At 36.5% G+C, this 14197-nt stretch overlaps 1 protein-coding gene across 1 annotated transcript in view; it reads right to left on the bottom strand.

Annotated features, from left to right (window-relative positions):
* Positions 1-337: 337 nt before the first annotated feature.
* LOC128998526 (tyrosine-protein phosphatase 99A) overlaps positions 338-14197 on the bottom strand; it is a 30836-nt gene continuing 16976 nt past the window's right edge. Inside the window, exons 10-15 of the mRNA XM_054424698.1 lie at positions 13284-13572; positions 11826-11997; positions 10693-10826; positions 9437-9705; positions 7983-8118; positions 338-2240 (exon numbers count right to left, since the gene is read on the bottom strand). Of these exons, the coding sequence (XP_054280673.1) occupies positions 2109-2240; positions 7983-8118; positions 9437-9705; positions 10693-10826; positions 11826-11997; positions 13284-13572 (1132 nt within the window). The 3' untranslated portion in view covers positions 338-2108. The remainder of the gene's footprint in view (positions 2241-7982; positions 8119-9436; positions 9706-10692; positions 10827-11825; positions 11998-13283; positions 13573-14197) is intronic.

Below are 14197 nucleotides of genomic sequence, written 5' to 3'. Positions count from 1 at the left end.
CAAAAACAACTGGTTTCCGCTCGTGAATGCAACAATGTCACTGATTTTGTTTGAGCAACATTGTAACCAACAAAGCCGCAAGACCAAAAACAACTGGTTTCCGCTTGTGAATGCAACAATGTCACTGATTTTGTTTGAGCGACATTGTAACCAACAAAGCCGCAAGACCAAAAACAACTGGTTTCCGCTCGTGAATGCAACAATGTCACTGATTTTGTTTTTAGTTTTTGAGCAACATTGTAACCAACAAAGCCGCAAGACCAAAAACAACTGGTTTCCGCTTGTGAATGCAACTGCAGGTGCACAAGAACTCGGTGCAGCATTTGTTCTTTTGGCGGGGGCTTATGTGATGATAAAAAAAGGTGTAATCGGCCAAGGAATTGGGTAATGAGTTAATTGGTTACTCCCTATGTTTTTACTATCTCCTAATTGCTATCCTGATTTTTTTCCTTTTTTGCTAACCAACTTTTATTCCATGTTCGTGTCAGATTTCCCAAACTTTTCCGGCTAGATTTATATGTTTTCTTACAGAAGTATTTTTAAATTGGTTCAATAACGATTGCATTCAATTTTTGTAATCAAACAATATTCACACAATTTCTCCATTTTACATTTTTAGTCTAAAATCCTGCTGTCGTTCTGTGACTATTTAATAATAATTTTCATTGCTACACGACTACACGTTCATATCTGACAACAACTTTAATTTGTGTGTAATGTTTCATAGAATTTAAAACTGGATACATTTTCAATTGCAGTGCTCATTTATCTAAGTTCACTGAGGAAAAAGTGAATGTGCACATTACGATGGCCCCTTCACCATGATTTGTTCCTTTCTGGACAGTCCACACAAAAATTTAACAAAAGTAACATAAATGTATAAAGGTTTCAAACAGTTTGGAATTATATGTTAGTGGAAAACGTTAGAGTACTTATTTTTTCCTATTAAAACAAAAATTCTTTGTTCATGAAAAAGATAATCACAATAATCAACAAATATGACTTCAAGTTTTCAAGTTTCAAACTAAAGAAACTGTAACACGTTTAAAACTAGGGCCTAAACATACAATTAACATTTGTTCTTAATGCAATATGATCTTATAAATTATTATATATACAGGTTAAAAACTTATAAAAATTCAGGGTTAGTCTAAATTTTGTCCCCATAAAATATTTTTGACTCTAATATTTTTGTGGACTGAAGCTTTTGGGACTAGAAAGAGAAAAGGTAATTTTGTTTGTTTCACAAAAAAATGTTAGTTGCTATAGGCCATGCATACTTATTTCATATTATTTAACTCCAACAAAATATGTTGAATTTGGCTTCAATGTTATAAACTATTTTATCTCAGCATTTTACCAATGATTTTAAACTTTCTGTGACTAGTAAGAAAAACATTGGCCTTAAAGACTTCAAGTGGAATTGAGATGGGATACATACTAAATTGGGAACAAATTTTAAACCTACCCTGTAAATAAATAGGTAGTCAAAAGCCTCGATTAAATTGTACTCAGATTTGATCTTTCAAGAAAAACAAATAAAAAATCACAAATTTACAACATTTGGGTAATGTTGAACCATTTAAATTTAACAATATGATTTGCCAAATCTGGCCATTTTGTTTGTTTGCAAACAAATCTTTGGGTAGATACAAACATTCTAAAACCCAATATGTTATAGAACGACTGTACCAATATTGTAACAAACCTTATTTTTACCATTACTAAATTCTAAACATTAAATAAAGGTGATGAAAATAATAAGTTTTAACCACAATTGAAAAATGTTGATAAAATTAATTCAACATTTTTTTCAAAAAGATTTTGAAGGAAAGTTTGAGCTAAAATTAAACTAAGTAGTTTATTAAACCATTTTTTCACATTAAAATGATGCACATATAAAATGGGAATAAACAGATGTAGTTTGGTTATACAATTTTTTCTCCAATACTGCCACTTTGAAATCATAACTGAAATTTCTTAGAAATGTAGCAATTGAATGTAAAGCTAGATATTTTTCACAATTTAAATATTTTCAGCCGGAGTAATATAGATCTGAACCTTAACGGTAAAGATTGTTTTTAGCATTTGACTTGAAGACTTATTAACTAGGAAGCACCGGTGTTGGTACTGGTGTAGCCGTTGGGCTGAAGGTGATTTGGACTAGAAGAGGAGATTAAAGAGACTCCTTTACTGGCTGATAAGACTTCAAGGGCTTGGTAAAGCAGTAGATAGTTGTCCTACAAGCACAAAGTGTTATGATTAGCACTTCTCTCATAAAGTTGCTAATAGTTGCGGAAATTAACAAACTTTTGTAAAATCAATGTACAAATCTTGTAGTTTTTGGGCTAGATCCTGCATCAAACTATCTACATATATATACAGAGTGTCACAAAAATGTGTAGACATAGACGTGAGTGCTTATAACTTGCATGCAAACGGTTGATTTTATTCCACTCAACAATATTGCATTATTTCCTTAATAATTAATCACAACAGTAAGGCTATATTAAATAAATTTTTTGGCTATATAAAAACTATTTACTATGAGTGTGAGGGGCTGAAAAATAGTTACGGGTTGGACAAGGACCGGCATCAGTACCTAAGGAGAGGAAACCCTGCCCCGGAAGTGTGGTGTTACCTATTTCAGCCAAAATTGACCCTGAGACATCTAGAATTATCATTTTGGATACCCTGACATCATTTTTGAGTAAGTAATCACATTATAATTTTTTCACATTTTAGGGTCGCAATACTCATAAATTATTAGCACCGAACGTGTTAAGGTTGTTTAACAAGGTTTGCTTCGTTTGTATATGAAGGTTTTTGGTAATTTGTGTTTATGATTTGATTTGTTTGTGTTTGATTTGTTTTGCCAATGATGTATATTTTTGAACACACATTCGTAATGTACAATAGTCGCCTATAAGCATGTGTCAATCTGCAGATAACAATATACAGTTAGAAGATTGTTCATATCATATTGTAAACCAGTTATTTAAAATATAAGTGTCATTATGCATATTTGATATTGTTTTGCCATGAAAAAAAAAACTAATGTAGCAATATAAGCAAGCAAACCTTATAAAAATATCTTAAAATATGGTTCACAGAATATAGTTACAGTAGTCCAAGAACGGATGATATCTGTGTAAATATGGACAAAGCTAAAGATTACGCATATGACTTTGAGTTTCCCGAGTTTGATGCAATTTGGTACGTACTAATTCACTAATTCTCTAGTGGTTACCTTTGTTTAAAGGATTATTTTCTTGTGAAACACATAGCATTAAAAAAATCTTCTCTTTTATAAAATATCGTTCTAACAAAAACAATTAAATGTAGGGTCTATTATCCCTTTCTAGCATAAACAGAATGGCAACGCATCTCTGTACAAATTACGGTCACTTAATTTCAATAACACTCTAATGATCCTAGATTTCTCAGCATGAGTCCGGTTGATGACAAACGTTAAAAATAATCATTGCATTTGTAGGAGACACCAACTACGATACACTATATCTTCATAGTTCTAGACAGTATAGTACATTAGCCATCGGTTTATAACTCATTGAGCGAAGCTCTTATACGTCGACTTTTATGCATTTCGTAATACGCAAACTCCTCCTAGACGGCTGAATCAATCGTTTTCAAATTTTGGATGGTGATAAAGACAATATCGGTGAGTTCCAACATCTATATGGCGTTAAAAATAACTCTCAGGAATCCGCCCCACTGGGTCTCAAAGTTTCAATGTAATCCTTATGGAAGCAGTATTTGACACATAAACAAAGACATATGATCAGCTGTTGACTTTTGAATGCAGTAGATAAATAAATAGCTGATAGCATTATTCCACAGATATTAGAACATAAACGGTGGTATGGATCATAAAATAATCAAATGACGACACTAGCTTGAGGTCCGCGACGTAGGAAGTGTTAAAGGAAGTATTAAAGGTGAACAGTTTGGAGTGTGGAAACTGTTTATGACGATTAGATTTAGGTATCTGCATTCCAAAAATTATAAGGGAAGGGAGGAAAACGGGTCCGCGACGTAGGAAGTAATGAAGAAAGTAGTCAAGGTAAGCTGTCCGGAGTGTGGGAACTGCTTATGACCATTATATTAAGGTATCTGCAATCATAAAATGCTATGGGAAGGGAGAGAAACAGGTCCGTGGCGTAGGAAGTGGCGACGGAAGTAGTAAGGCGAGCAGTCTGGAGTGTTGGAACTGCTTATGACGATTAGATTAAGGTATCTGCAATCATAAAAAGCTATGGGAAGGGAGCAAAACGGGTCCGCAACGTAGGAAGTGATGAAGGAAGTAGTCAAGGCAAGCTGTCCTGAGTGTGGGAACTGCTTATGACCATTATATTAAGGTATCTGCAATCATAAAATGCTATGGAAAGGGAGAGAAACAGGTCCGTGGCGAAGGAAGTAGTAAAGGCGAGCAGTCCGGAGTGTGGGAACTGTTTATGACGATTAGATGAAAATATCTGCAATCATAAAATGCTATGGGAAGGAAGGATAACGGGTCCGCGACGTAGGAAGTGATGAAGGAAGTAGTCAAGGCAAGCTGTCCGGAGTGTAGGAACTGTTTATGACAATTAGATTAAGGTATCTGCAATCATAAAATTCTATGGAAAGGGAGGGAAACATTCCGTGGCGTAGGAAGTGGCAAAGGAAGTAGTAAAGGCGAGCAGTCCGGAGTGTTGGAACTGTTTATGACGATTAGATTGAGGTATCTGCAATCATAAAATGCTATGGGAAGGGAGGGAAACAGTTCCGTGGCGTAGGAAGTGGCGATGGAAGTAGTAAAGGCGAGCAGTCCGGAGTGTTGGAACTGTTTATGACGATTAGATTAAGTTATCTGCAATCATAAAATGCTATGGGAAGGGAGGAAAACGGGTCCGCGACGTAGGAAGTGATGAAGGAAGTAGTCAAGGCAAGCTGTTCGTAGTGTGGGAACTGCTTATGACCATTATATTAAGGTATCTGCAATCATAAAATGCTATGGAAAGGGTGGGAAAAAGGTCCGTGGCGTAGGAAGTGGCGAAGGAAGTAGTAAAGGCGAGCAGTCTGGAGTGTGGGAACTGTTTATGACGATTAGATTAAGGTATCTGCAATCATAAAATGCTGTGGGAAGGGAGGAAAACAGGTCCACGATGTAGGAAGTGGTGAAGGAGGTAGTCAAGGCAAGCTGTTCGGAGTGTGGGAACTGTTTATGACTATTAAATTAAGGTATCTGCAATCCTATGATGCTATGGGAAGGGAGGGAAACAGGTCCGCGACGTAGGAAGTGGTGAAGGAAGTAGTAAAGGCGAGCAGTCCGGAGTTGGGGAACTGTTTATGACGATTAGATGAAGATATCTGCAATCATAAAATGCTATGGGAAGGGAGGATAACGGGTCCGCGACGTAGGAAGTGATGAAGGAAGTATTTAAGGCAAGCTGTCCGGAGTATATAAACTGTTTATGACAATTAGATTAAGGTATCTGCAATCATAAAATGCTATGGAAAGGGTGGGAAAAAGGTCCGTGGCGTAGGAAGTGGCGAAGGAAGTAGTAAAGGCGAGCAGTCTGGAGTGTGGGAACTGTTTATGACGATTAGATTAAGGTATCTGCAATCATAAAATGCTGTGGGAAGGGAGGAAAACAGGTCCACGATGTAGGAAGTGGTGAAGGAGGTAGTCAAGGCAAGCTGTTCGGAGTGTGGGAACTGTTTATGACTATTAAATTAAGGTATCTGCAATCCTATGATGCTATGGGAAGGGAGGGAAACAGGTCCGCGACGTAGGAAGTGGTGAAGGAAGTAGTAAAGGCGAGCAGTCCGGAGTGTGGGAACTGTTTATGACGATTAGATGAAGATATCTGCAATCATAAAATGCTATGGGAAGGGAGGATAACGGGTCCGCGACGTAGGAAGTGATGAAGGAAGTATTTAAGGCAAGCTGTCCGGAGTATATAAACTGTTTATGACAATTAGATTAAGGTATCTGCAATCATAAAATGCTATGGGAAGGGAGAGAAAAGGTCCTAGACGTATGAAGTGGTGAAGGAATTAGTAAGGTGAGCAGTGTGGAGTGTGGGAACTGGAAACCGTTTGTAGCAGTTAAATTAATGTATCTGCAATGCTGAAATGCTATGAGAAGGGATGGAAGCATCCCCACGACATAGAAAATGGTGGAAGAAGTAGTAAAGGCTAGCAGTGCGGAGTGTGGGGGAATGTTTGTGGCAATTAGATTAACGTGTCTAAAATACTAAATTGCTATGGAAAGTGATGAAAACAGGTCCACGATGTAGAAAAAGGCTTAGAAAGTAGTAAAGTATGAGCATAGTGTGAAAACCGTCTGTGGCAGTTAGATTGATGTATCTTTAATCCAAAAATGCTATGAGAAGGGAAGGAAACAAGTCTATGACGTAGGAAATGGTGAAGGAAGTGGTAAGGCTTGCAGTGCAGAGTGTGGGAACTGTCTTTGGCAATTACATTAATATATCTGCAATCCTAAAATGTTATGGGAAGAGAGGGAAATAGGTCCACGACGTAGGGGGTGGTGAAGGAAGTAGTAAAGGTGAGCGTGTTGAGTGTGGTAATGGATTAATGTATCTGCAAAGCTAAAACGCTTTAGGAAGAGACTGTAGACTGTAGGTTAAAATAATTTCGAAGCACCAATCGATACATATTTCGATACATGCAATCGTTTATAATAGAAATTTACAACTGAGTTGACAACAGCTGATTTTTACTCCATAGAGGATAAAAACATTTTTTACTTCCTAAGAGTAAAATTGCTACTTTAGACCCGCAACGCATGCATTAAAAACGACTGGTATTACTGCAGTATGACCAAAACAATCCTACTAATATTATAAATGAGAAAGTTTGGATGTATGGATGTATGGATGGATGTATGGATGTATGGATGTATGTTTGTGACAAGTGAACGCGAAAAATACTGGTCGGATTGGGCTGAAATTTGGCATGATGATAGCTCACATTCCCGATTAACATATAGGCATATTCTTATTTCAAAAATCCTTTCGGGCTCCGCCCCAGTGGCTCTGGAGTTTCCCATGTTAACCTTATGAGAAATGAAATTATTGAATCTTAACAGCTGTTTCAATTAAACAAGTTGGTTCTGTTCTGTGATGTTCAATAGCATTAAAGTTACAAAAATTACCAACAGTGTGCAGCACTATTATTTCTTTTACATTTATGACAACAGCTAATTTGCAACCAAAAGGTGAGTGAGCGTAGCGAACGAACTTCAACCTGGAGGCGAGTTAGCGTAGCGAACGAGCTAACCTGAAGGCAAGTGAGCGCAGCGAACGAGCTCCAACCTAAAGGTGAGTGAGCGTAGCGAACGAGCTCCAACCTAAAGGTGAGTGAGCGTAGCGAACAAACTTCAACCAGGACGTGATTGAGCCATGCGAACGAGATAATCTTGAAAATTAAGAAGTTAAACGGGGCAAAGCCCGCGGGTTACAGCTAGTATAATATAAACCCTTGATGACTCCGCTCAATTTTGTGGATGCCTCTGCGAACGCCACCTAGTATTACTGATTCAAGAAAGGATAGACAACCGTTGAGGCGCTGCTGGGAGGTCAAGCAGCTTGAATTTTACGTTTTCCCTGTAAGCTTCAACCCAGACAACGTCTACCTGGCCCACCATCGTGGCTTTCAGGACGCCTGGCTCTGTCTAAAAAATGTACATTGTACCATCTGCTTATCCATGTTTTGTTGATGGTGGTCTTTCGTCGCTTATACAATTATAGTAATTATTTCAACAACAAAATATTTTACTTAGTGAAATGAAAAAAATCTGTATTTTTGACTAAACTAGGCTACCTATAACTTACGCCGCCGAAAAATTCCCTTATAAATACTGCAACTCCAGTTGCGTGGACACCTTGTACTTACAATGCTTTTACTGTTATTTCCATTATGAACATAGCTTTAGGTAATGACTGTGATTTGCTTACCATCGTCTGCCAAACCCCAGCTCTACGGTTGTGGTAAAGCTTTGCATACATGCAAACATCTGCATTATTCTCATAATCTAGCTGTTTCACAAGTGTTGCTAAGCTGCAAAATGTTGCTGCTTCAGTGCCTCCATATCTATAACATTATATGCATGGTTATTTTTTATTGTTGAGGTAAAAATACATAATATGTGAAGAAAAATATGAACTATAGTGATTTGTACTATCTTGTTACTGTCCAAAACGATTCTTTTAAGTTTACTAGATTAACTGTTTTGTGCTTCAGACGGAGCACATCATAAGGTCAGAAGAATGTCAAGACTTCATTAAAATTTTCTCGTGGTGGAGTTTGTAACAAGTTTAATAGTATACAAATAACATTACACGGAAACACAAAACAAAATAGCACTGGCCGACTAGATGGTAAAACAAGACGTGGGACGTCGCCGGCTGAGGGTGAGTCGCGACTGACTGGGGTAGAGCTGACGACACGTGACAGTTGTAAAAATTTGTATTTGCATACCTTTAAAAACACAAATCAAGCACAAAATTATGGAGTTGTTTTTATAATTTGAGCTTATCATAGTAGAGCCAACATCAAACCGGTTAGTCTAGGAGCTGAAAGATGTAATAGAATCACACAACAGCAACACAGCAACAATTTCTTCCTAGAATAAGAAAATAGAGACGGTCTATATTTTTATAATACTGTAAATTAAACAGTTTTTAGCAAAGTTATTTGATTTATTTAGTAATAAAGAAGCTCCAAAAACAAAAATGCTTCATTAGATACTGTACATGCTAAATTTGTTTGTGAAGCACTTATACACAAAATTACACAAATCGGGACTGAATGTAGATATCCAACCTCTAACTATCCAAGTTTTAATTTCTGGACTAGGTTTCCAATGTAACCTCAGGGGTGGACACAAGAAACAACTTGATCACAATCACAGGTTATTATAATACTCCAAGATTTGTCATCCTTATGGATCAGGTGAAGAAAATTTTACTGTCAGTTTCGTCCAGTACATGTAGGGGCATGTCTTTGTTTACCATTTGTTTCTAGTTATTTCAAAACTAGCTTAAACAAATAAATTGATCTAACAACAACAGACAATACCTTGTCCTCTGTTTCCTCTGGTTTTATAACCAAACGGTAAATCAGAAACCATGATATTAACTATAAAAAAATTTTGATGGTACTAGCACTTAACATCACCCACATGAACCACACATACAAAAATCTTCAGATGTTGCAATGGAAAGATAAGTCTACTTGTGTTAAGCTGGGTTTTCCTATGCAGAGAAGCAATTTTCCGCTCATCTAGTGGTGGTCCCCTCCGCTTTTAGGAAAACAGTACCCTTAAATTACCTGAGACAAAAGGACTCTGCTTTCCGTGCTCCACTTGCGCCCTGAAAACCAACTTTAGTTAGTCAATACCACAACCTACCGATCGATGACGACAATAGGGCCGTTCTGGTACTCGAGGTGCCACTCTTGTACAGTGTTGAGCAACTTGAACAGTGCCGGCAGATCAGTCAGAGGTTCCACTACGGGGGACTGAATTATCCGGACAGTCAACTCATAGTCATCCTGAAGTGACTGGACGGTCAAATCCCTGGACACAGTGTTGTCAAGCTCACTCTCCTCTATCAACTTGACCTTGAAGTTCTCTCCATCTAGACTCTCCCCATCAGCAGGCCAGAAGACGCAATATTCCTGTAAAATTGATGTACTATTGAGCAACTGCATACTACAGTAATTCAATGGTAATGTAATTTTTAATTCTTACCATTGAGTATACACGTAAAGGAGGGGACAAATAATGCTAATAGTTACCGATTTTGGGAATGTAGTTTGGGCCGCTGACATTTGGTTCGCTGTAGTCGGTTGGTAGTGTAGTGCGCCTATGAGCCCTTTTAAATAATTTAGTAATAAACATGCATTATAAAACAATAAAACTACAAAAAAACAAACAAATTTCATCAACAAAAACAACATTTTACAACCTAAAACAAGCAAAACGTTAAAAACCAACTTAACTGCCCGAGATGGCGTAGTTTGGGCCGCTGACGCTACTTTGTAACAGCACTGAGTTTGAGTGTCTACTCTAGTATGTGTATACTCAATGATCTTACTAAACATGTTTGGTACTACTTACGTATTATACCAACCAGACCAATAAATCAACTTTGAAATAAGATTTTAATTAGTTTAAATAACAAAATCTTCCTAACCTAATCTAAACACCCATAGGTTAGGTTAGGTTATAACTATTAGGTGTGGTCGGTATAATATGTAAGTACCCATTTTTTACTACCAAACGTCCAAAATAAATTTTACAAATCATTTTTCACATGTGTGTGTTTGAGTTAAATCTTAGATGGTAAAATTTGTATTAAACGCTCAGTACAGTAAAAATGGGTACTTACGTTTTCCACTGACCACACCTAATAATTATAAAATAACTTAACCTAAGGGTGTTTAAGTTAGGTATATATATATCTTCATTGTGGTTTTGTGATGTAGGCCTAAACTTAAAAATATGTTGTGTTTTTTTACCTCTATCGTGTGACTTTTAACTACTGGGAGCTAGTTTTCTCAGGTAGCCAGCTGAACTCCCTCTCCAAAAAATCTTCCTAAAAAATTGCTTCTTTCAAAAAGTAATAATTGACTTATATATTTCTATGTTATTGTTAAGTTTACCTCAGAATCTGGGGTGATGGGGGATAACAAGACGACAGTTTGAGCATTGTGGTCCCACACCATCTGCCAGAAGTCTAGAACAGTGGAGGTCAGCGGATGCTGGGTGATAATAAACTCTCTCAGTTTCTTGAATCCTACAAATGTAAATCAACAGTTAATTTACCCCAATGATTTTGTTTAGACAACACTAAACTCTTTTTTAAGACAAAGAAACCCAAACCTCACAAATTTTGCAAAGGATAAACATTCCTTTCTCACAGTAAAGAGACGATAACCACTACTATAGGTCGGCCGCTTAGAAAGTGACCTCCTCCAGCATTGGTTTAGCATTAGCGCGCAGGTCGTTTTCTAAGTGGCCGAACTATAGACTAGCATCACACCCTAACATAACCAAGAAGAGTATTGATTTCTAAAGTTTTGCTTTTGAAATTCAAAATTCCTGGTTTTGACCATTATTGGAATAGGCCCCTAACCTGCTACTAAAATACAGGATCATTAGCTCTCCGTGTTCCCGCCCCAAAACCGGTCTTGGCCATTGAGCTGTTTTCTCCCCTCCCCCCACAATCTCAGTAAAGTATCAATGTCAGCGTCGTCCTGTGCACACATGCCTTGATGGCTCCGTTGTATCTGATAGATACAGTACCACCGGTCCCATTTTTAAGTGATATATCTCTGTTATATAATACAAAAATTAGGTAATTCCATTAAATATAGAAATAAATAAAACTGTTTTTACCCAGCAAAGAAAATGTTGAGTTCAATTTACTTACATAAAGTGTGACAGGCATGGTATCTAATGAATACAGGAACGTTATAAGGTCTGAAAACTTTTTTTTACAAACTAAGAAATGCTTAGACGGCTTGAAATATGTTTGAAATCTATAGGTTTCTGAAATCTATAATTGTTATATAAAGTAAAATAAAAATTAGTGGGAAAATATATGTCTAAAGTATTTTTTTTTTTATTTAAGGAAAATGTATCTGATAGATATAGTGCCACCGGTCGCGTTAAAAAAATAGGTGTGACCAATAGAGGGTTAATTAAATCCCCAATAATCATTCACTGTTGGGTTTAGGTTTGAATGACAGCAAAATCTTTTACTATTTTGAATTTTTAAGTATGATATACTCACCCAAACACCAAGATGCATTGATATAATCACTGCCTTCAACCCCAGGTTTTGGAGTTAGATGAACTCTTGAACATTCAACTGGAACAAACTGTTGACTCCTGTTCTTCGGCTTATTGCAGGTTTTATTAGCTGATATTAAATTATAGTCTTTTGGTTGAAATGCGGTTAAAGCCTGTAATTAAAGAGGATTTATATTCATCAAATCACATGCCATAGTTGAGGAGTAAAAATTAGTTTTTTATTATTCATAACTCCAGGATGTTGACACAATGGAGTGAGACACTCGCAGAAGTCTTTACAACGGCAGTCCATCAGCATTTTTACAAGTGTACTAGTATGCTAGTGACTCGTTCATTGTGAGTTAATTTACCAACACCCTGTGAATTCTCCATGTACAGTCCAATTTAGTTTCATGCCTAGTTCTATCCATATTCAAAGGTTTGGTCTAATGAAACTTGAACTAGCAAATAAACAAAGATGTTCTCAAACAATATATTTTTCCTACAGTCACCCGACAAAGTGGGCATCCTTGCACAGATTATAGTACAGAAAGCCTTACTTTGGTGCACAGTTTTTACTTTGGCACACACCAGCATTCCAACCAAACAACACAAAACAGTGTGCTTTTATTATGCACGTAATTAGTGTACGCTTGAAAATAAGTTGGCAATACTTAAAGGTATTAAGACTACAATCAGCTGATGCAGCGTTTCCCATTTCGTTCAATGTTTGGATTTAACCTAACCTAAAAACGAGTTGCACAGTGTTTGAAAGACTAATTATTTATATAATTTAAAGTAACTGTAGGAAAAATATAATGTGTAACTTTCCTACCATTACAAATATTGTTACAAAATTCATGAATTCTTGCCTGTCAGGCTTACACTGCAAAAAATGTATCCATGCAAAAATACTTAAAATGAAAATATGTCGTCTAAGTTTTTTGTCGTAATTTGTGACATTTGGAAGTTAACAAAAACTTTCTGCAAATATCTATTAGAACTAGAGCATTTGTGGGCTATTTAACTTGTTAACCCGCATATAGCATTATGAGCCCTATATCAACAAAACTCATGTATCTTAACCTAACATTAAAATTATTGCATGGCTTTAAGTAAAGAGAGTTATAGCACGCAGAGAAATTTTTCCTCGCTTAAAAGCCCTACTCTTCTTTATTGTCTACATAGCACCTAATCTCGACATTCTTACAAAGTCAAAACCATTGGCGACTGCCTCTAATGACTAGGTCAGGCACAAAATTGTCCTAAAAGAAAGGGACACATCATCCAAAGAGTTTTTTTCACATTTTAAGATATAAAATGTTCTCACTTTCATTCAGTCACTATATTTATACATGTTAACTAATATATGTTTTTTAGTTATAACAGAACTATAAATACCAGCCTGACAGGCCATAGGGACTAGGACCACTTTGATTCACCAATTTAACCAACCTACCTGAAAATGTACTTCAAGTCTTTTCCAATGCTCATGACTTCGATCGGGCAAAGCAGCTGTTTTGAGTAGATGAGACAAAGTATCAGGGCTAAGGCTTGATTCGCTACATGTTATGGCTTCCAACAAAGCATCGTGGATAAAGATATATTGCTCCTCAGTCTGTACCAGGAAACTACGTTGGGTTCGAATGTGTCTGAGGAACCCATATACATTCACTTCATTCTTGAAATAGATTTGTTTCAACATGGAATCTAGCACGATGTAAGTACCAGTGCGACCGACACCAGCGCTGTGAAATACAAATTAATCATATACTTAAGTTACAATTATATAAAAATATCACAAAGTAGTTAATAATTATTCAATATGTGCGTAACTGCAAACTAATACCGATCATAAAGTATTAATTTAATGTAAATCCTGAAAGTAATTAAGCAATCCTAACATAGTTGAAATGCCTCAAAGTGTTATTAACAGTGCTAGGTAATACTGTAGATTTTTAAAACTAGTGAATTATGCAATCAAATGACCAGGGAAAAACGTGATTCAAATGAAAATCATCAATGTAACCCAATAATCTTCAGAGTTGGGTTAATGTTTTGAAACAATTAAAATTACAAATAGGCCCACATCTTAAAAATCTGTTTCACACCATAGGAATAATAACTGAATTTTACCTTACAACATACTGTATATTAAATACAATTCCTTAAAGGAACATTTAAAAAAAATAATGATCATAATTAGGGGTCTGCGGGTAGTGAAATATTAGGTTCGGGTCGGGTACTGAAAAGATCACTTTGAGTCCGGGTAATTTTCGGGTCGGGCTCAAAATGACCAAAACTCAATTTTCAAGTATTTTTCGGGTTTTATTGATATTTTACCAAACAAATGTTTTATGCCTGCTCTTAGAA

This window comes from Macrosteles quadrilineatus, unplaced genomic scaffold (genome assembly GCF_028750875.1).
Source record: "Macrosteles quadrilineatus isolate MER2022 unplaced genomic scaffold, UCM_ALF_1.0 Scaffold_7__1_contigs__length_78375512, whole genome shotgun sequence".
In the NCBI taxonomy this organism is placed as follows: domain Eukaryota; kingdom Metazoa; phylum Arthropoda; class Insecta; order Hemiptera; family Cicadellidae; genus Macrosteles; species Macrosteles quadrilineatus.
Note: the sequence above shows the minus strand (reverse complement) of the source record. Positions and strands in the feature narration are given on the sequence as shown.